Below are 21,517 nucleotides of genomic sequence, written 5' to 3' on the forward strand. Positions count from 1 at the left end.
AGCAGGCACCATGGATTCCTTCAAGGTGGTGCTGGAGGGGCCTGCACCTTGGGGCTTTCGGCTGCAGGGGGGCAAGGACTTCAATGTGCCCCTCTCCATCTCCCGGGTGAGCCAAGGTTGTGGGAGGTGCTATTCCCAGGGGTCTTTGGGTGTCAAGTCTGTGGTGGGTGATGGGAAGAATCTGAGCAGGAGTGAGCCAGGTCCAGTAGGGCAGGAGGTATCTAGGTCCAGAGATGTGGTGGGCACCCACCACAAAGGCTCTCAACCAGGTGTGTACTGGGAGAGGAGCACCCACAGTTCCCCAGCACTGTCTTGTACTTGATGCCATTCCACAAAGCTACTGGGGCCAAATCTGAGGCCCCTGGGGGATGCCCATTCTGCAGCAGGGGAGCCTGAGGTCTCCAGGAAGTATCTAACCTGCTTGAGGGAGCAGTGCTTGGAGCCAGGCTTCAGGAAGAGCACTCTTGACTGCAGGATCTCACTTCAACCTCATTGCCACCTGGGAAATAGCAATTGTCACCCTGTTTTTCCAAATGATGGAACTCAGGGCTCAGAGAGGTGGAGGGGCCCTTTCAGTGATTCCTTGGCAAGCAAGGATTTGAATTCAGGCACTGGGATGGTCTGCAGTTTGGTGGGGAGGAGGACACTCTCCAGCCTCTGTGAGGTTCTCTCTTCATCCCCTGGTGCTATTTAGGATGCAGTGGCCTCTGACCCGAAGCAAGGGTGTGGAATGGGGCTCTAGGGTTCTAACTTCAGCTCCTGAGGGCCTTCCCTGTGAGGGGCGGAGCTGAGGGGCTGGCTCCTCCCTGTGGCAGGGGTATTGCCTTATAAGCCCAAGAATGCAGCCCCACGCTGGGATGGCCAGCTGGTGGCTGGAGTCTGCAGAGGTGAAAAAGGCTGGCTGAGGCCTGAACCCCTAAATGCCATCGGTGGACCCCTCAGTGGGTGACCATGAGGCCATGGCTCCAACTGTAGGGTCAGTTGTGGGACACAAAGAGGGTGCCCAGAGAGAATGAGGCCAGCCTTTGGGCTGGTGTCTGTGGCCTGAGGGTCAGGAGGGGGTAGGGACTTCCTGCCCCCACATCGCCTGTCCAGAGAGGCCCACCCATGAGCCCAGTGGGCAGGCAACTGTTGGCAGGAAGCCCAAGGCAAGCATAGTCTGGTGGGGGCCAGAAGGTTGTCTAGGCACTGCACAGCCTGAGAAGGGCCCCAAGATCAAGTTTGTCTATGGGAGTTGGCTTGGTGGCCAGGGCAGGCAGGCGGTCACTGTTCTTTCCAGGGACCTTTCCATGGGGTTCCCCTGGAAACTGCCCTGCCCCTGGGTAGCTTACGGCAGTGGTCCCCCAACTACACAAACCCACCTCTACGCAATCTTCAACTCTTTGCCAGCCCTGAGAACGTATTCTACATCTCCCTTTCCAGGAAAGTGCTGACCACTGTGGCTGGGGAGCCATAGGCTGGACTCTGAGACTCAGTTTCTTCATTGGTGGAGATGGGCAACATAGTAGCCTGAGGGATGGACTTTAAGATGTGGCCTGTTGGGGGCACTCTGCGCCTGAGGTTCCTTGTCAGCAGCCCCAGCTGTGGGTGGGGCCACAAGCTGAGCCCAGCCCTGGAGTTGGACCTGGGCTCTGATGGGTGGTGGGGTAGGGTGGTCTTTTCTGAGGTAGGCCAGCCCCTCCCTCCCCCCTGACCCCAGGGAGGAGGGAGGGGCTAGGGCTGGCTGTGGGCCCAGGCCTGGGAGATGAGGTAATGTCTGAGACTTGGGGGTTGGGCTGCTCATTGGAGCCCTCAGGCTGACTCACCCCCACCCCTTGCAGTGTCCAGCCCTCTGGCTTTTCCCCTCCTTGAATCCTCAGGCCTCCCTGCTTCTCTAGCCACCCCACCCCACCCCACTCCCAGGGTTTTCTCCTGCTTCTCTCTCCACCTCTCTGATCACTGCTCTATCCCTTTTGTGCTTCCTATCCTCCTCAATCAGGAAAGGAAATTCCCACCCCTCAATTCCCCACCCCTCCCTGAGCGCCAGCTGCTCCTGCCCACCCCCAAGACCTCTATCTACCTCAGGCTCAGCCCACACCTCCCAGGAGTCAGCATGTGTGGGTAGGGAGTGGCTGGACCAGGTTTCCCTTCTATTGACTCACCATGACCTTGAGTAAGTCACTTCCTTTCAAGGGTGTCCCTTTTCTATGCTCATTATAAGGGGTTGTTGGATTGAACTGAAAGCAAGAGAGATCTAGGCCCCAGACCCAGCCAGAGAGTAGCAAGTTGTTCTAGGTGGGCTGACCTCTGAGTTGGGTCCCAACACCCAGCAGAGGTAGCCTACTAGTGGAGCCTTAAGGTCAGCGTCAGACCTGGCCCTGCCTCTTGACTAACTGAGCAGCTTGAGGCAAGTTACATAACCTGTCTTTTTTCTCATGTGTAAAATGCATATAATCTGAGACTCCACTCCACAGGTTGTTGGAAGATTCACTGTTAGTATGTGACAGTACTAGATGCTCAATAAATGTAAGCTGCTTTTGTTACCATGTAGCAGATGAAGAAGGAGGCACCCAGCTGTTTTGCCCTTGTAACCTCCCAAGCATGCAATAGAGCCAGCTCTCTCTTCTTGCCCTAGTCCGTCTTGCTGTCAGTCTCTGCATCTGGTCTCTCTGCCTTCTGGAGATCTCTCTGGAACCTCCTACCTCCCCTCTCCCTGCCTCAACTCGGTCTGTGCTTCAGCCCACTAAGGAGCCTCCTGGGGCCACGGATAGCCAGTACCTCGCAGTTCTACCCGCCCGCCCCGACCTATGAAGTGTGAATTTGTCTTCCAGCACTTCCCCCATAAAAGTCTACTTAATGCCATGCTTCTTGCCAGAAACCTGGGCAGCCCTGTGGGCTTAAACCCATGAACAGCTGTCCCACCCCTTTCTGGGTCCCTGCCTCCAGGCTAGAGGGCCAGTAGGGTCCAGTGGGATTTGTCAGGGTTACCTCTATCAGGGGTCTGGGAAATACCCCACTGGAGCTTTCAAACTGCTGATGGCCCCTCCTAACCTCAAGGCCAAGTCCTGGTTCCTTCCCCGCCCCAGCACTCAAGGCCATCATTAAGTAGACTCTCTCACCCCCTGGGCAACACATCCCGTTGTCCTTTCATCAAGGCCCACCACTTCCCAGAAGTCCTTCCTGGCAGGCTCAGTTCATGCTAGTGGTGACCATTACTGCCAGCCACTATTACCTTATTTGCCACAGGAACCAGAGATTCCCAAGGCAGAGCCCAAAGGATTAGGGAAGAGGGTGATGTGGCAATTGAAGGCTTGGGGTGACACTCTTTTACAGCCCTAGCTGACACCTTGGGCCCCTTTCAAGCACTTCATGGGGTACCTGGAGATGATGGGGGCCTGTTCCTGGCTCTCAAAGGGTCCTGGCAGATCCCTGCAGATGGCTGCAGGACAGGGTGCTGGGATTGTAAGAGGTCAGTGAGAGCACCTCTCAGCGTCACAGAGGAGCTCACCATATGCACAAGACAGAGGGTGGGCGAAATAGCCCAGGCAGGAGGCCAGCAGGGGGTTCAAGGGCTGTGGTTGAAGTTGAGAAGCTTGGGGTTTAATCTGAAGGTGGCTGCTTGTTGACATCATAGCAGTTTCTGGGCTGCGGGGAGGAGGATCATGGAGGTGAACAAACAACTAAATAGTGATTGGGGTGATTGTGAGGTTCAGGTGAACTCCCCCCCTCCCAGATTGTTTTAGTATTCAGCAGCTGCCCAGAAATATGTTGAATGAAAAGGCCTCCAGGTTCTAGAAGTGGGGCAGCTTAAGCAGAGTTGACTAATGTTGGCTTCAGTTTGGTCTGCAGAGGCTTGGGCCTCCATGACCTTCCATCTGTCTGCAGCTGACTCCTGGAGGCAAAGCTTCACAGGCAGGCGTGGCTGTGGGTGACTGGGTGCTGAGCATCGATGGTGAGAATGCAGGGGGCCTCACACACATTGAAGCCCAGAACAAGATTCGTGCCTGTGGGGAGCGCCTCAGCCTGGGTCTAAGCAGGTACAAGGGCCCTGGCCTGTCTGGTGGATGGGGGCACCCTCAGGCCAGGCCTCCTATCACCCCTTCCCCTTCTCCTCCAGGGCCCAGCCGGCTCAGAGCAAACCGCAGAAGGTAGGCAACGGACGTGGGACATGTGAGCGAGACATCTGGGTGGTTGGAGGGGTAGGATTGGACTATTGGGCTGACCTGCCCTCCCCGGCAACTAGGAGCCTTGATACTTCCATCCCTGGCCTGGAGTAGAGGATGGGGCCAGAGCTGGGAGAGTCTGGGAGACTGGGAGTTGGTCCAGGGGCTGCCGCACGGTCTGGGCACCATGCATGACTGCCTGTCTGTCCGCTGCCTTCCGCTGGCCTGTGCTACAAGCCGTACTCATCTGCCCTTTGGCCCGCGTGGGCTGAGATCATTCCTCCCAAATGGGCCCCTTGAAACCTGAGCACCCCCCCACCTCCCCTAGGCCTCTGTCCAGATGTGTGGGGGTGGGGCTGGAGCACCGCTGTCCTCTCCACAACACGCCAGGGGGGCATTCACCTCCGGCTGAGCGTTCCCCCTGCCCAGCGTCCTCCCTGCCCGCCCTGCCCGGCTCTGTCTCCGCCCAGGCCCTGGCCCCTGCCGCGGACCCCCCGCGGTACACCTTTGCACCCAGCGCCTCCCTCAACAAGACGGCCCGGCCCTTTGGGGCGCCCCCGCCCGCTGACAGCGCCCTGCAGCAGAATGGGTACGTCGGTCCTGCCCACCAACCTCTCACGCCCACGCCATCTGTCCAAGGCCCCAAGCCCGCTGCCCGCGCTGCTGCTCAGTCTGCGTTGCGCCTCAGCCCGGCTGGAACCATGAGGCAGATCCGTGCGGCAGTGACCCCTGGCGGCCGGGGCGGGGGCTGTAGATACAGGGCTCCTCTGAGGGTGTGGCTCCTGCCCAGGGTCTGCCCTCCTGGAGGCTCTGAACTAGGCAGGGCCCCCCCACTGGTGGCCTGGGATTGGGGTGTGGTGTCGGGCCAACTGAGCCCCAGACACTCAGTACAGCCTTGCCCCTGGCTACTCTGACCCCTTGCCATTTTTCTTCTTCCTTGTGTCTGTCCCTTTGTCCCTTTATCTGTCCATCTGTCTATTTCCTTCACAGGTGCAGACCCCTGACAAGTCAGTGAGCCCCCTCTGCCTGTTCCTTTCTTCCTTCCTTTTGGCATTCTGGGCGGTGGCCCCTCCCTACCCTAGCTGCCCTCCTTTCCTCTCACATAGCTACCCTCCCCACCCCTCACCTAGCAGGGCCCTGACCTTGCCCTCCTCCACTCTCCTAAGCACCATAGCCCACATGCACCAATGCTGGGAGGGGCTGCCCCCACTACCCACCCCCAGCATGAAGTTCTGAGCCACGCCCTCCCCACAGACAGCCGCTCCGGCCGCTGGTTCCAGATGCCAGCAAGCAGCGGCTGATGGAGGACACAGAGGACTGGCGGCCTCGGCCCGGGACAGGCCAGTCCCGTTCCTTCCGCATCCTTGCCCACCTCACGGGCACCGAGTTCAGTAAGTGCCAGCCCAGGGCAGGGCGGACTCTCCTGCTGGCCCCTAGCCTGGGCCTGGGCTCAAATGGAGCCTGCTCTGGTGCCCTGTGACCTTCTGCCAGGGCTCAGGGCTGGGGTGGCCTTCTGTCTTCCCTTGGTCAATGCCTGCCTCTGCCCTCTCAGTGCAAGACCCGGATGAGGAACACCTGAAGAAATCAAGGTAAAAGGATGGGCAGTAGCCCCTCTTTCTTATCTCTTGTCTCTTCCATTCCAGCCACTGCCCTATGTCTGCTTCTGAGGGTCCACAACCAGGGCTCTCCATTTTCCTTCCTTCCTTCCTTTCTTCCTTCCTTCCTTCCTTCCTTCCTTCCTTCCTTCCTTCCTTCCTCCCTGCCTCCCTCCCTCCCTCCCTCCCTCCCTCCTTCCTCTCTCCCTTCCTTCCTTCCTCCTTTCCATCCTCCCTCCCTTCCTCCCTTTCACCTCCTTCCTTCTACTTCCTCCTTCTTCTCTCTCTGCCCCCCCAGGGAAAAGTATGTCCTGGAGCTGCAGAGCCCACGCTACACCCGCCTCCGGGACTGGCACCACCAGCGCTCTGCCCACGTGCTCAACGTGCAGTCGTAGCTTGGCCCTCACCGGCCGGCTGCCCTCTCTGCCTCTCTCTTCTGTTCCTCCCACCGAGGGCACCCCCCTTGGTTGCTGCAGCTTCTGCCTACCCACTCCTTTCCTGCCCCTGGACTGAGCCTCCTGCTGGCCTGGCAGAGAGCCTGGCTCTGTCTGACACTGCCTTCCCTCTTTGCCCTATGGTACTGCTATCTGCCAGGTCTGTGCTGGCTTAGGCATGGAAATAAACATTCTCAGCCCTGCTTTCTCCGCCTTTGTCTTCTATCTTTGTGGGCTTGTTTTGGGTGTGGGGGTGTTAGGTGTTCAAACCCAGTGTGGGCCATGCCAGTCTGGGTCTCAGTGAGGGGTAGTACCTGCCATCAGAGCTAGATCTCTGGAATGAGGAAGCCCCAAGAGCTGCCTCAGAAGGGAAAGCTCTTCTCCACCTCCCAGTCCCACACAACAGACCTGATGGCTAGAACCTGACTAGGAGAAGCTGCCCTACACATACCTATCCCAGTGGGACCTGGAGTCCAGCCCAGCAACTCTCATGTACCCAGTCATCTCCCATGGGGCCAGGAAGACCAAGGTTGGGGGGTGGGGCCATGCCAGGAGCTCCAGCCATACAGGGCCTTGAATGGCAGATCTTGCAGCCAGGTGCCCAGGACAGAAGCCCCAGCCCCAGCCTCAGCTACACCCCAGGAACCCTGGCCTGGTGAGAGAGAGTGGGCTTGGGCCTTGGGAAGGGTGGGTAGCCTCCAGGGGCATGCAGGGTGAGGGGGGGGGGGGGGCTCCAAGTTGCCCCTGGCTCAACCCTCTGACACTTGGGGTCCCTGGGCAACCCCCTGGAGCCACTTTCCTTGGCCCTGGCAGGCCCTACCACCCCCAGCCCCACTAGCCGCCCACCCTGGGCTGTGGACCCTGCATTTGCTGAGCGCTACGCCCCGGACAAGACCAGCACGGTGTTGACCCGGCACAGCCAGCCAGCCACACCCACACCTCTGCAGAACCGCACCTCCATCGTGCAGGCAGCCACTGGAGGAGGCACAGGAGCAGGTGGTGGCAGCAATGGCAAGACTCCCGTGTGCCACCAGTGCCACAAGGTCATCCGGTGGGTGGCCCGGTTCCTTTCCTATCCTGGCCTTTCCTGTCCTAAATCCTGGCCCTGGCATCTTTCCGACCTCTGCTCCCCCGTCTGCCTCCCCACTCATCTCAGCTGTCACTGTGGGAGGATAAGGATTCAGTTCCCAGTTGCAGTGGGGGCAGGGACCTGGCCTAGGTCCTCAGATTCTGCATCCTGCATTACTTCCCCCACCCCACCCTGCATCAGCCTCTATCAGTGTTTGCCCTGCTGAAATGGAGGAAGTACCAACAATACATTCAAGCAGCACCCCTAGAAAGGCTGCTGTCTGGGCAGGGAAGGGCCTGCCCCTCCCAGCTCCTCTGCCTCTCCTTCCTGCTCACTTGGTCTCTGCCAAATCTCTGCTCTCAGAGTAGACAGGCCAGAGGCCTCTCTCTCCTTGCACTGTTCCCTGGGGCCCAGCAAGGTCACTCAGCCCCCCAGAGTCAGTATGCTGGCTTCTAGAATCTTGGTAGTTCTCAGCCCTGGTCTTGCACTGCTCTCGACTCCTGTCAGCTCTCAGGCTCTGCAGAGAATCCCCTTCTTCAGACACCCTCATTTATTTGGGACCTGCAGGCCATTCTCCAGGCCAGATGGACTAGGCAAGTGGGACAGGGTGGGCACCAGGGTCGGCTCAGGTACCTACTGGTTTTCGGAGCTGATGGGCACTCTGGGCCTCCCGTCCCCAGGCACCAACTCCTCTGGTTTGTCTCATTAGGCCCAAGTCAGCCGCCCCCAACCAATGTAACCCTCCTTATTCCAATGCTGCCTCTGTCCCCATCTCTTGTCATCAAAGCACAGTTTCATCACTGTGTCATCACTTGGGTCACCTCCCAAGCCTGTTTCTCCTTTATTTGGAAAATTGGGAGAAAGGGTTTCCCTTCCAGGCTTCAGAACAGGTGTTCACTAAACCCACTTGGGCTCTGGCCAGGACCCCCCACCTCTTCTGCATACACTCCCACTTACTGCCCTCGCCTCCCTCTTAGGGGCCGCTACCTGGTGGCACTGGGCCATGCATACCACCCTGAGGAATTTGTGTGCAGCCAGTGTGGGAAGGTCCTGGAAGAGGGCGGCTTCTTTGAGGAGAAGGGTGCCATCTTCTGCCCCCCCTGCTATGATGTGCGCTATGCACCCAGCTGTGCCAAGTGCAAGAAGAAGATCACAGGCGTGAGTAGGGCTGGCAGGTGGGTGGGAGGGTGAATCTGACCCTGTCAGCATTGAGGAGTACTATTGAGCAACTCTTAGGCCTAGAGGCTCTCCTGTCATGAGCCCTTTGGATCCTTAGCAGCTTCATAAACAGACTGCTACATTGGCCTCATTTTGTGTTAACCAGGATCCTCTTAACAAATGACCAAAATCCTGCTCAGAGGGGCTCAAGCAAGAAAGAGTGTACAGGTTTCCCCGGTTCTCTGAAAGTAGAGTGTTCCTATGAAAACTTTCCCAAGCCAAAATGGCATAAAGTGAAGAAGCAAGTACTGTTCATTTATATGGAAAAAAGACTTGAGCATTCCCAGACCCAAAAAATAACCTCTTGTAGGCTTTTCTGGTACCTTAGGACACATCTTGCTAACAGATGCACGAAGTAAATTGAGATAAAGCACAGATGCTCATAGACACAGTTCAGAACTGTGGCTGCTTGATGCTGAGATGCTGAGTGTGGTTTCCAGGGAAGGAGCTGGGCGGGGCCGCTTGCTGCTCAGGGTACAGGGTGTGTGCTGCCTCAGTAATGGCTCACTACAAAACAAAACGCTGAACGCTGTTTTCACTTTTCGCCTTTCTTCCTAAAAGCAAAATTCCTTATCGGATTCCTTTCAGTTGGCGGGTCTCTCATAAAAGTGAGGTGGTGTAACATTGACATTCGAAAAGCGAGGGATATGTGTATCAGCTCAAATAATCAGAACGCCCAAGGGGCACCAACTTCAGGCCCTGCTGACTGCAGGTCTCGGGGTCATCAGGACTTTTTCCACTACTTGCATGTTTTTGTCTGCGTTGGCCTTGTTGCCCGCGTACTTTTCCCAAGAAGGTGGCAAAGATGGTGCCACAGTGGTGCCAGGGTTACATCTCCCCAGCTTAGCACTGCAAAGAGAAACTTGCACCTCCGTGCAAGCTGATGCGTCAAGGGGCCCGGTGCTGATGCTCACTGGAATAGCTTGTGTCACATGCCCATCTCTAGACCAATCCCTAGGACTCGGATTAGCCAAGCCCAGGTGACACCCACTGAAGCAGGGGTCAGGCAGCCCTACCTGAACCATAGACTGAGTGAGGGAGGATTGGTTCCCTGAAATAAAACAAGATGACATTACCCAAAGAAAGAAGGTAGGTGCTGATGAGGCCAAAATAAGAGATGCTGGCTGTGTCTGTGGGATTGCATTCAGCTGCAATAACTAAACCCTACTGCAGAGATTTAAACAGAAGCGGTTATTTACTTCAGCCATAAGAATTCCAGAGTTGGGGTGGCTGGGTGGCTCAGTTGGTTAAGCGTCCGACTTCGTCTCAGGTCATGATCTCACGGTTCGTGAGTTCAAGCCCCATATCAGACTCTGCCATCAGCGTGGAGCCTGCTTGGGATTCTCGCTCTTTCCCTCTCTCTGCCTCTCCTCTGCTTTCAGTCTGTCTCTCAAAAATAAAAAAAAATAAACATTTAAAAAGAATTCCAGAGGGACACCTGGGTAGCTCGGTCAGTTGAGCATCCGACTCTGGCTCAGGTCATGATCTTATGGGTCGTGGGTTCGAGCCCCGTCTCAGGCTTCATGCTGACAGCTCAGAGCCTGGAGCCTGCTTTGGATTCTGTGTCCCCCCTCTCTCTCTGCCCCTCCCCCACTCATGCTCTGTCTCTCAAAAGCGAATAAAGATTAAAGAATTTTAAAAATAAAAAAATAAAAATAAATAAAAAGAATTCCAGAGCTGAAACAGCAGCTTAAGGATGCCTATTAGTCTTTTCCTGCCTTTGGCTCAGAAATCCTTAGCATGTGGACCCTTGTCCCCAAGCCTATCATATCATGGTTACCAGATGACTACTCAAGCCCCAGGCCTGATATTCTTGTATATTCAGGCAGGAAGGAGAGGGAAGGGCCAAATGGCATTATTTTAACAAGGTTTTGCTTTTTGACTCTGGAAGAAAAACCAGAAACTTGCATCTTCATCTCTGTGTTTGGAATTGTTATCCTATGAGCACCTGGGCTGTGGGGGATTTTGGCAAACTCAGTATTTTAGCCTTTGTCTCCCATAAGAAAGGAAGGGGAAAAGGAAGAGGGTCATGACAGGCTTTGGGGAGGCCAATCCATAGTGTCTGCCATGTCAGTGCATGAGAGGACAGAAACTGACAGGTAACTCAATGTGTCTGAAAGGCATAGAACTATGGAGTGACAAAGCCGGAAATGCAGACACACAAATTTGTGATTCAAAATCCTGTTCTTTCCGGGGCTCCGGGGTGGCTCAATCGGTTGAGCATCCAACTTCGGCTCAGGTCGTGATATTACAGTTCGTGAGTTCCAGCCCCACATTGGACTCACTGCTGTCAGCACAGAGCCCCGCCTCAGATCCTCTGTCTCCCTCTCTCTCTGCCCTTCCCTTGCTCATGCTCTCTCTCTCTCAAGAATAAATAAAAACATTTTAAAAAATAATAATAATCTTGATTTAAAAAATCCTGGGGTGCCTGGATGGCTCAGTGAGTTAAGTGTCCAACTCTTGGTTTTGGCTCAGGCATGATCTCACGATTCATGGGTTTGAGCCCTGCGTCGGGCTCTGCACTGATAGTGTAGGGACTGCTTGGGATTCTCTCTGTCTCTCTCTCTTTCAAAGTTAATAAACACTAAAAAATCCTGTTCTTCCCACTGAAGCTAAGCACACAGTAGAGCCTGGCCATATTTTCTGCAGGGCAACCTAGCTGCCAACAGGAGCCAGGCTTGGGACTTTGGTCAGTGTGTGTCATGAGCAAAGAGTGATGGGCCATCTGCCTTCCCCCATTCATTCTCTTAAGTGTGGGCAGTGTGCCAGATAGTGTGACCCATGCTTGAGGACACGTTGTGAAGTAACAGGCCCTGCCCGCAGGAGCTCACACTAGGATGGGAAGACTCAGAGGATGTCAGGAGCCAAGGGTACAGTCAGAGGCAAAGGGGGCAGAACAGGCAGGGTGAAAGCTAAAGGGGTTCCTGTTGCATATGTATGGAAATTGACACCCAGAGAGGAGGAGAAACTGCCCAAGGTTACAGAGCATGAGAGCTATGCTGGAGTGGCCCCAGGCACTGTTGACTCCCCACTTGGGCTCTTCCTGACATTCATGCCTCTCCTTATTTCTGGATACAGAGGCGGAGGTACCAGATGTGGCCAGAGAGCTCTGTGGTGATGTTCATATTAGTAAGGATTACTTTGAGCATGAGCAGTAGAAAACTCAAAATAGTGGCAGCTTATTTCCCACTTAAGAAAGTCCAGAGGTGGGCAGTCCAGGACTAGTAGACAGATCTAGGCTTCTGTATCTTGATCCTTGGCCATTCTCAGCACAGGCTTACTAAACAGTCCAAGAAGACCCTTGAGCCTCAGCTAAAATCTCCACGTTTCAGCCAGCAGGAAGCTGGGAAGGGAAGTAGGAATTGAAGTCTTGTGGCAGCCATCTTTAGAAGATGCTGCCACCCAACCCTTGTGCTTCCATCCCATTGGCCAAATCCCAGTCACTTGACCCTGCTGAGCTGTAAGAGAGGCTGGGAAATATAGTATCTTTGGGGCAGTCATGTGCCCAGCAAAAAATGGAGGTTCCATCAGTAGACAGGAAGGGGGAATTGGATATGATCACAGTCTTTGTCACTGTAATGCCAATTTGTGTTGTGGTGCACTTAAAGTGTGTAGGCATCCGGCTTCACAATTGTACTATAGGAAGTCAGTTTGGTATTCCCGTCTTTTAGATGAGGGAATTTTGCCCAAGATCATAGTCATTTCCCAGCCAGCCTAGGCCACACCCCATTAGACTGTTTTAACAGAATGGGCTGGATCCCAGAACCTTTCCTGAGCTGGGCATCTACAAATCAAGGCCCTCCTGTTCAATGACTGCTCTGTCTGTGTTACACTGCACTCTTGTCCTACCTCACTCCCCCTTCCCGGGTGGGCAGGGTTATCACCCAGGCCACAGATGGGAAGCCAAGGCTAATAGGGCCTGGCTGGCTCCCAGGTCCTGGAGTAAGCCTTGGGTGGCAAACCCTCTCGTGCCCCAACTCAGGCTAATGTTCCACAGAAACTCAGGGGCCCTTAGCTTCCCCTCTTACAAGGACTCAGGGCCTGACAAACTCTAGGAAGCCCCCACCTCACCCTGGGGGGAAGGTGAAGGAAGCTTACCTCCACAACCTGCTGGGTGCTCCATGCCCTGTCTGCACCCAGAGCTCAGAACTGTGCCTGCCCTGGGAGATCAGCGTGGAGCACGAGGAGAGAAATACAGGACAAATTGTCTCAGTGGAGGTGGAGGGAAGCAGCACAGCATGAGTGACACATTAGATGGGGCCTACCCTGGTTTGGGGACCGCATCTGGAATCCTATACTCTTTTCTTTCGTTCTTTCGTTCTTTCTCTTTCTTTCTTGAGAGAGAAAGAGCACGAAGCAGAGAAAAGGCAGAGAGAAGGAAAGAGAGAATCTTAAACAGGCTCCACACTCAGCACGGAGCCTGATGCAGGGCTTGATCCCATGACCCTGGGATCATGACCTGAGCCAAAACCAGGAGTCAGACGCTCAACCAACTGAGTCACATAGGTGCCCTTGGAAACCTATACTCTTTAGGCTCACCTCTCATCACTAGCCCCTCTCCAGTGCTCCAGTCATGTGGGCCCTTTCATTTTGCTAGTGTGCTGTTTTCCTTACCACAGGGCCTTTGCACATTCTGTCCTCTCCACCAGGAATACTAGTTTAGCACCCTTTTTATCTTGTTCCTTCTCATCTTGGACTCATATCATTTCCTTAGGAACACCTCCCATGAGACGTAATCCTTCTACCAGGCTAGGGCTCCCACAGTTTGCTCATTACTTCCCAGTCCTTTTGCCCCATCTTTTCCCCAGGTGTGAACTCCATGGGCTGGGACCAGGGCTGTTTTGCTCTTGCTTTAGATTGGGCTCTGTGTACAGGAGGTGGTCAAATGGTTGAAGGAATGGATGGAAGTGGCCTCTAAGCTGAACTTTAAAAATGAGTAGGAATTAGCTTGAAGAAGGGTCAGGAAAGAGCACTCCAAGCAGAAGGAATAGCTTGTATCACAAGGTAACACCTGGGAAGGGTGTGAGATGAGGCAGAAGAGGTGAGTGGGGGCCGTGTTAGGAGATTGGAGCTGGGGCTGATGAGGTCAGCTGTGCTGCAGCAAGCTTCCTCTGGGGAGGGGGAAACAGAGCTAGGGAAGGGAACAGGCTGCTGGGGCCTGGGTCAGGGCAGTGGGGATGGGAGAGGCAGACAGATTTAGGAACTAGGGCGTAAAATAAACACTGGTAACTGACTTACAGGTTCTTCTGGATACCAGCAGAAATCTGCCTCCCTGCTCACACATCCACTGGACCCAGCTCTGGGCTGCCCATGCTCTTGCCCGAGCCCCCTGTCCTGCCAGCTTGCAGCCAAGTTCCTTCCCTTGGACCCTTTGTCCGCTCCTTGAAAAGAGGCAACACCAGACAGTGGGAAGAGCCCGCTTTGAAGCTAGCCAGACTTGGGCACAAAACCCATTTCTACCATCTCTTGACTATGTGAACCTGGTGCAAGTCACTGTCTCTGGGCCTCACTAAAATGGTGACAGTAACTTCCTGTCCAGGATGGTTGTGAGGTATATGTGAGATGTGACATAGATGCAGAGGGCACAGATAGGCCATCTGAGAGCTAGGTGCCGCCCACATGTCTTGCTTGGTCTACATTGTCCTTTTAAATTAATGGGCAATAGGGGCGCCTGGGTAGCTTAATTGGTTGAGTGTCCAATTTTGGCTCAGGTCATGATCTTGCAGTTTGTGAGTTCAAGCCCTCCATTGGGCTCGCTGCTGTCAGCACAGAGCCCGTTTCGAATCCTCTGTCCACCCCCTCCCCCTGCTCCTCCCCTGCTCACACTCTCACACACACACTCTCAAAAATAAATAAACAACAACAAAAATAATAATAAATTAGTGGGCACCATTTGAAAATCAGATTTCACTTTAACACCTAGATTTCAACCTGACCCTTCCAGGCATTTCTGCACAAACTGGTCTTCACCATCCCTACAGGCAGAAATAGGTGCTCCCCCAATGACACCTTGGCAGGCACAGGGTCTGGGACCCCCAACATAAATGTAGGAGCATTCTTTTTTTTTTTTTTTTTTTTAACGTTTATTTGTTTTTGAGACATAGAGAGACAGAGCATGAACGGGGGAGGGTCAGAGAGAGAGAGAGGGAGACACAGAATCTGAAACAGGCTCCAGGTTCTGAGCTGTCAGCACAGAGCCCGACGCGGGGCTTGAACTCACGAACCGCGAGATCATGACCTGAGCCGAAGTCGGACACTTAACCAACTGAGCCACCCAGGCGCCCCTGTAGGAGCATTCTTACAACAACCTGCAAGGCTGGGATTAGGTTCCCAGATCACAAGGGAAGGAACCAACTGTCAAGAGGAGGTAACTTGGCCAAGTTACCCAGCTAAGAAGCAAGGTCTGGTTGGAGCCACAGATCCGACCCCCTCAAAGCCCCACACTGCCCTCTGCCTGCTCTAGATCTGAATGCTGCTGACCCTGGTTGGCCCAAGGGTCCTCAGGATTGACAGCCGAGGCCAGTGAGAGCACAGACTCTCCCTGAGCCTCTGCTTCCTCCCACTCCAGTAGTGCAGGTTAACTCTCAAATATTTGCTGATGAGCACCCACAGAGACAGGCACTGTTACAGTATATCCACTAATAGAACAGTCACAACTCGCTCCCTCCTGGACTTTACATCTGAGCAGGAAGAAGGGAGGAAAGGCAGATGATAAGCCGTAGACACAATAAGTAAATTACTTGGTGGTGTGTTAGTAAAAGTGTTCAGGGATAAAGAGAACAGAGTTAAAAGTATTGGGAACATGGCATTGGAAAGGCAGATTGGGGGCACATGGGTGGCTTAAGTCGGTTAAGCATCTGACTTCAGCTCAGGTCATGATTTCATAGTTTGTGAGTTCAAGCCCAGCATCAGGCTCTGTGCTGACAGCTTGAAGCCTGGAGTCTGCTTCAGATTCTGTGTCTCCCTCTCTCTCTGCCCCTCTCTTGCTCGTGCTCGGTCTCTCTCTTTTTCAAAAGTAAATAAACATTAAAAAAAATTTTTTTTAATTAAAAAAAAAAGGAAAGGCAGATTAGGAAGTATTAACTGGTGTTGTCAGAACGGGCCTCATGGAGAAAGGGATATTGAAGCAGAAACTTGAAGGCAGTGAGGGGTGAGACGTGGAGATACCTGGGGTAGAGCAGTCCAGGCAGAGGGGACAGCCAGCGTGAAGCCCCAAGACTGGCGGGCCCGGTGCATCAACCATAGGCAAGAGGCCATGTGGGGAGCTCAGAGGATACAGAGGCCAGAGGGAAAGGCAGGGAGGCATTCGAGCAGAGGGGAATGTGGTCTCACTCAGGTTGGTATCAGTCTGTAGGGGCAGAAGGAGGAGCTCAGAAGTCAGTGTTACTGTGCATCACCAAGGCCAGGGGTGCCTGAGGTTCACATCCCACGTCAGATAGGAAGTAAGAAGTGGGCAAGATCTGGATTCACCTTGAAGGCGGACCCAGCAGGAGTTCCTGGAAGATCCGATGTGGTGCATGAGAGAAAGCAGGGCATATGGCCTGAGCAGATGGAAGGATGGAGTTGCTGTCAACTGAGATAGGGACAGCTGTCGGGGAGGCAGGTTTGGGGTACAGAGGTTAGGAACTGAGATTTGGACACAGCAAATCTCAGAAACATAGTGGACATCCACAGGGAGACCTCAGGGCCGGAGGCAGAGTGAGAATGGTGTATGTGCAGATGTAACATTTACCACAGGAAGGAAGAGGGCCCAAGGCCAGCCTTCCTGTGTCCCCAGCTCTGGAGAGGAGGGGCCGAGCTGCCTGGTGACTGTAGCATCCTCCTAGGAGATCATGCATGCCCTAAAGATGACCTGGCATGTGCACTGCTTTACCTGCGCGGCCTGCAAGACGCCCATTCGGAACAGGGCCTTTTACATGGAGGAAGGCGCACCCTACTGCGAGCGAGGTAGGGGGGTGGCGAAGGGGGGGCACGGATAAGGGATGGGGGTGGGGCAGGCCAGAACCCAGTGCCCCCTTCCTCTCTGCCTCCATCCTCAGACTATGAGAAGATGTTTGGCACGAAATGCCGGGGCTGTGACTTCAAGATCGATGCAGGGGACCGCTTCCTGGAGGCGCTGGGCTTCAGCTGGCATGACACTTGCTTCGTGTGTGCGGTGAGTGCCCCCTTCCCTGGACTTGGGTCTCACCCCTGTGCCATGTTCTTTACCAGCCTCCCTCCCACCCCCTGCCTCTGGAATTCCTGAGAGGTTGGGACGGGGACTCTCCTGCCACCCCCAACCGCATGTGACTTGACCTTGGCTGTCCTCAGATATGCCAGATCAACCTGGAAGGAAAGACTTTCTACTCCAAGAAGGACAAGCCCCTCTGCAAGAGCCACGCCTTTTCCCATGTGTGAGCCCCTCCCATCCACTGCTGCCTCATCCAGCCCAGCCAGAGGGATTGCCAGTTCTTGAGTCATCACCCCAGATTTCTGGATAGGGTTGGCAAAGGTCACCCCAACCCCAATTCCTGGCCTGAGCCTGGGGTTCCCTGGGCCCTGCCCTACCCCCTCCATTTCCCCCCACTCCCTCCACCACCACCACACATCGGTGCTGGCCACACCAATCCCTGTTCACATTCAGTGCCACAATAAACCTATATCCAGCTATGCCCCATGTGTGCTGCCTATGCATTAGGAAAGGTGTGGTTTGAGGCACAGCAGGGTGGAGATTAAGATGGTTTTCCCAGGGCTAGCCATCCTGGTTATCCTTGTGATGGGGACTTGGACAGCTCATGGTCTGCAGGAGGAGGTAAATGGGGATCGCATGTGTGCGCCCCAGCACCTACAGAAGTGGGGGGTGCCTAATCTGGACTGGCTTGGAGGTCAGAAAGGAGGAGTTGGAGGTACATCTGCAGAGATGGGGTATGGAGAACAGTGACAGCCAGAGTGAAGGCCCAGAGGTGTCAGCCCTGTGCTGCAACAGAGGGTAAGGCTGGAGAGTGCAGCCCTCAGGTCCTGGGAAGCCACAAGTGCCAGGCCAAGGAGCTGGGACTTCATCTTGAGGGTGGGGTAGGGGTGTCAGGGCACAGAAGAGTGTGAAATAGGAAGCAACCAGTTCAGATTTGTATTGTAAAAGAGCTCCGAGAACTGTGAGCAAGGTGGACAGAAGGAGAGGGACGTGGAGGAGGGGCAGGAGCCACAGGAAGGGAGGAGCAGAGAGTGATTTGGCAGAGATGGGACCCGATGACAGACCCCATGGAGCCTAGAGTGGGGGCCTGAAGGATGAGAGGTCAGGAGAGGCAAGAAGGCAATTCTGATACGCATCTGGAATATACCAGCCACTGCTTACACTGTCCCGTGCCATCCTCCCAGCCACCCTGTGAGGTGTTTACTCTCATTGTAGACATGAGAGGTTAGGAGACCTGACCAAGGTTTCAGAGCTCCTGAGCCCTGAGCCACACTAGACACCAGGCCTGAAGCTGGGCACACAGTCCCAGGATGGGCTGGCACTAAGCACCTTCACCAGCGAGTGTCCCTTAAAAGCTCCCTTCTGCCTGCTATTACAAAACCTGGAGGCTCTGGTGGTGGCCCCATGTTTCTCTGGGGCCCCTTGCTTACCACTGATGCCCTCCACCACCCTGGGAGGACTGTCCTCTCTCCTATCTCACCTGCACTAGAGAGGGACCAAGGAGAGGAGCCCAAACTAGGGCTAGGATAACTCAGCCTGCCCATGGCCACCTGTCCTTCAGGGCTCCCTGGCATGAGGACCTTCAGCACATCTGAAGTTGCTGACATTCTCAACAGGTCCTTGGGCCCATCCTTTTTAAGAGAAGAAACGGCCACTCTGTTGTGTTCTCTTGAGGACCCCTGGAGCATAAGTGCAGCGCTTCCTGTGTTATTTTCAGAGCCTAGAACAGTGCCTGGCACATAGTGGATGCCCAATGAATGTTAAATGACCGGATGACATGCCTGTGGGACATTTAGGTGACAAATTCAGAAAGCAGATGAAGAGTCAAGTCCGTATTCACCTCAGATTCAATTCAGGAATGAGTTTGGGACAGGGATGGGGAGGTCACAGATGCTTGTAATTGATGGCCAGAGAGAGGGCTGAGGAGCAGGGCCCAGGTAGGTCACAGCAGGAGTAAAGCAGGTGAGATGCGGTTTCCTTTGGAACTAAGACATCCCTAGCATATTAAACACAGTATCTTTCACTTCCACAAAGAAATGCACTCTCTCCCACTTCTCTTGAACCATGAAGCCCTCTCAGTCCATCCTTGGTTTCCATGGATACAAGCGAGCAAGAAAACAGGGAAGGATGCTGAGTGCTGCTGGGAGCAGTCGGGGGAGCTTCTGGGGGCAGCCACTCTCGGCCTGAAGCAAGGGCCGCCATGTGTGAATGCTGAGCTGTGGCCACATCTGACAGTTTACCAAGGGCACCCAGAGATTCAGACTTTAATATGAAATCTGGTTTTTGGATGTTGGCAACTAAGTTAGATTCTTTTTTAACCTGTTTAAAAAAATAATAATAAACATGGAACAAATCCAGCATGAGGACAGCCATGGAAGAAATGAGAGGGCAGGAAGCGGCAACATCACAGCACTGGGCAGAGAAAGCAGAAGGGAGCCTCTAGAGGCAGAGGACAGATGACAGCCTCTGGAGAGCTAAGGGCAGGGAGGCGAGGGCAGGGCAGGAGTGTTTCCAGAAGTTGCCAACAGTGTCATCCAGGCAGATAAGGCCAAGGAGTCCCCATTGCATTTCGCAACAAAGTGATGATGTTTGCCAGATCAGTTTAGCAGAGAGCTGGGGCAGCAGCCAGGGTTAGAGGAACTAGGCGGGGGAGGGCCGGTGAGATGTAGAATGAGAGTAGATGAGACAGTGTAGACAACTCTCTTAAGAGGCTTGGCTGTGGTGAGCCAGGAGGAAGTCTGACCACTAGCAGCTACAGTCAGCTGGGCAGCCAAGATGGGTGGAGGGAGGAAGATCGGCGGTATCTGCCCAGGGAAGGTGGTAGAAGAAAGGGAAGTTGGGGTGGGAGTGGGGTGGGGGCTGAGGCAGGGTTGGGGGAACAGTGGGGACAGAAGGGTGAAGAACAGAGAGTTGGAGACTGAATCTCAGGAAAGAGGAGCTAGCCTAGATGGAAATAAACACAAGCATGGAGCACCTGCTCTGAACATTGCCTCTCTCTACCTGGAACCACAGGGCAATAGCTTATATATAATTTAATCCTAGAAAATCACTTAAGAGAGATGTCACTAAAGGCATGTTTCATATGAGGGAACTGAGGCTCAGAGAGTGAAAATGACCTGTCCAAAGCCACTCAGCCAGAACATCCTGGGTATGTTCCTCCAAAGATCAAAAGCTGAGGTGCTCCCCACTGCACCTCCCAACTGTCCCCTCCAAACCTTAGAGCTGCAAGGATCACAGTGTTCCAAAGCTGGGGTGCGAGGCTGTGCGGGTGGAGGCCATGGGAACTGGGAAATGTCCTTGTGCCAAGCAGGGGAGGCCATTAGCGCCCTTGGGGAGTGCAATCTCCAACCGAGGGGGCAGAGCCCACAGCGGGGGCATGAGTGGGCAACCAGAGAGGCAGCAGGCAGAGGAGGGGCTTTTGCCTGCTCTAAGCAGTTTGAGCTCATTTGAAGTCAGCAGGAAGAGAGGCAGTGCAGGGTGAGGGACTGGAGTACAGAGGACAGAGAACTGATGATTCTCGACCTGCCTCCTCAGTGCCGGCTCCGATGTAGTCTTGGAACATGCACAGTCCCGTGGACCCCTCCAAGCAGTCCTACTAGGGGAAGGCAGCTGAGACCATGGGGGAAAGGGCTGGGCCCCTCGGTGCACAGATTCCAACAACCCTGTGAGTGGAGGAAGGGCCCCTCCTCAATGGAGCCTAAAGAGGGGAGGAGGACTAGGGCTCCAGGGGCCATAGTGGAGCAAGAAGCTTGCTGGGAGTCTGGGAAGAACTCACGGGGCCAGGCCAGCCCTGGGAGATTGTGTGGTGAGGTCACTGCGAATGGCCAGGGAAGGCCCCAGGACAGGACTGGGTCCTTCCACTCAGGGCTGGGGCGGGGTGGGGCACTAAAAGGCCAACTCAGCTTTCACCCATTTCCCTGTCACTGACAAAAGTGACTACTACTTGGGTAGATTAGGAGGGACTCCTGCCATTCAAACGAGTTTAAGCAAAAACAGGAATAATTTGGCTCATTTAACTAGAAAAGTTAATGGCAGTGGGAGTCTCTCTGAGCTTGCTTTCTTGCTTACTCTCCATGTCTCAGCTCTGTTTTCCTCATGCTGGCTGTATTGTCAGGTGGCTCTCCCCATTATTGGCAAAGATGCCCCTCAACCAGCCCCAGGCCCACATCCTGCCAGCTCAGTAGCCCAGGTGGAAGCTTTCTTAACGGTTCCAGCAATAGGCTCAGAGCTAACACCCATTGGACCGACTTGGGAAACATGTCCATCCCTGAAGCAGTCCCTGCAGCTGACCACCAGCGTGGACTCCATGCTCCCCTCTGGAGCCTGTAGTGGAAAAGCAGCCAGAAAACAGGGATAGGGATGGCACTGGGCACACTTCCTCCCCTCCACACCCAGGACCCCGGCCCCCTGACTCTCACCCTAGTCTCCACAGCTATAGCCTCAAGAACTACTTCTGACCGAATTCTAGCCAGGCCACACCCCTGGAAATGGGGGTGACAGGAGGGGAAGCAGGGAGAGCATATGGTTGTGAAGTGACATGGGATAGACCTGGGTTCCCATCCAGGCTTTGTTCCTCACTAGCTGCATGCCTCTGGGCAAGTCACTGCCCTTCATTGAGCCTCAGTTTTCCCATCTGTAAAACAGTAATAACAGCTGACACATCAATAGCACCTACTGTATGCAGTTGTCATTTTAAGCACTTTCTAGATACTTTTTTATCTTTATTTTTTTAAAGAACGTTATTACTTTTTTTATTTGAGAGACAGAGTGCACACAAGTAGGGGGGAGGGGCAGAGAGAGAGGGAGAGAGAGAGAATCTTGAGCAGGCTCCACGCTCAGCACTCAACTCGGAATCTGATGCAGGGCTCAATCCCATGATCCTGGGATCA

General features: G+C 54.3%; 1 protein-coding gene across 5 annotated transcripts; it reads left to right on the forward strand.

Moving 5' to 3' along the window:
* Positions 1-5: 5 nt before the first annotated feature.
* Positions 6-17,107, forward strand: PDLIM7 (PDZ and LIM domain 7). 5 transcript variants are annotated; one of them, XM_045447083.1, is made up of 12 exons: positions 6-106; positions 3,865-4,016; positions 4,097-4,127; positions 4,613-4,731; positions 5,397-5,533; positions 5,695-5,731; positions 6,756-6,826; positions 6,985-7,222; positions 8,218-8,398; positions 16,285-16,405; positions 16,498-16,613; positions 16,769-17,107. In XM_045447083.1, exons 1-12 carry the CDS (start codon positions 11-13, stop codon positions 16,853-16,855), a joined length of 1,386 nt encoding a protein of 461 aa, XP_045303039.1. In that variant the 5' UTR covers positions 6-10; the 3' UTR covers positions 16,856-17,107. The 5 variants fall into 5 exon arrangements, with proteins under 5 accessions (XP_045303039.1, XP_045303049.1, XP_045303058.1 ...); XM_045447093.1 differs by having other exon boundaries at positions 6,765-6,826; XM_045447102.1 differs by lacking the exon at positions 4,613-4,731 and adding an exon at positions 5,133-5,149.
* Positions 17,108-21,517: the final 4,410 nt, after the last annotated feature.

Source organism: Leopardus geoffroyi, chromosome A1 (assembly GCF_018350155.1).
Source record: "Leopardus geoffroyi isolate Oge1 chromosome A1, O.geoffroyi_Oge1_pat1.0, whole genome shotgun sequence".
NCBI classification, from domain to species: domain Eukaryota; kingdom Metazoa; phylum Chordata; class Mammalia; order Carnivora; family Felidae; genus Leopardus; species Leopardus geoffroyi.

Excerpts from the sequence above, each read along its gene's own strand:
- PDLIM7 (XM_045447083.1), top strand. The coding sequence starts at position 11 with ATGGATTCCTTCAAGGTGGTGCTGGAGGGGCCTGCACCTTGGGGCTTT. Across the intron at positions 4,017-4,096 it reads CTCAGCCTGGGTCTAAGCAG|GGCCCAGCCGGCTCAGAGCA; the intron begins GTACAAGGGCCC and ends CTTCTCCTCCAG. Across the intron at positions 4,732-5,396 it reads AGCGCCCTGCAGCAGAATGG|ACAGCCGCTCCGGCCGCTGG; the intron begins GTACGTCGGTCC and ends CCCTCCCCACAG.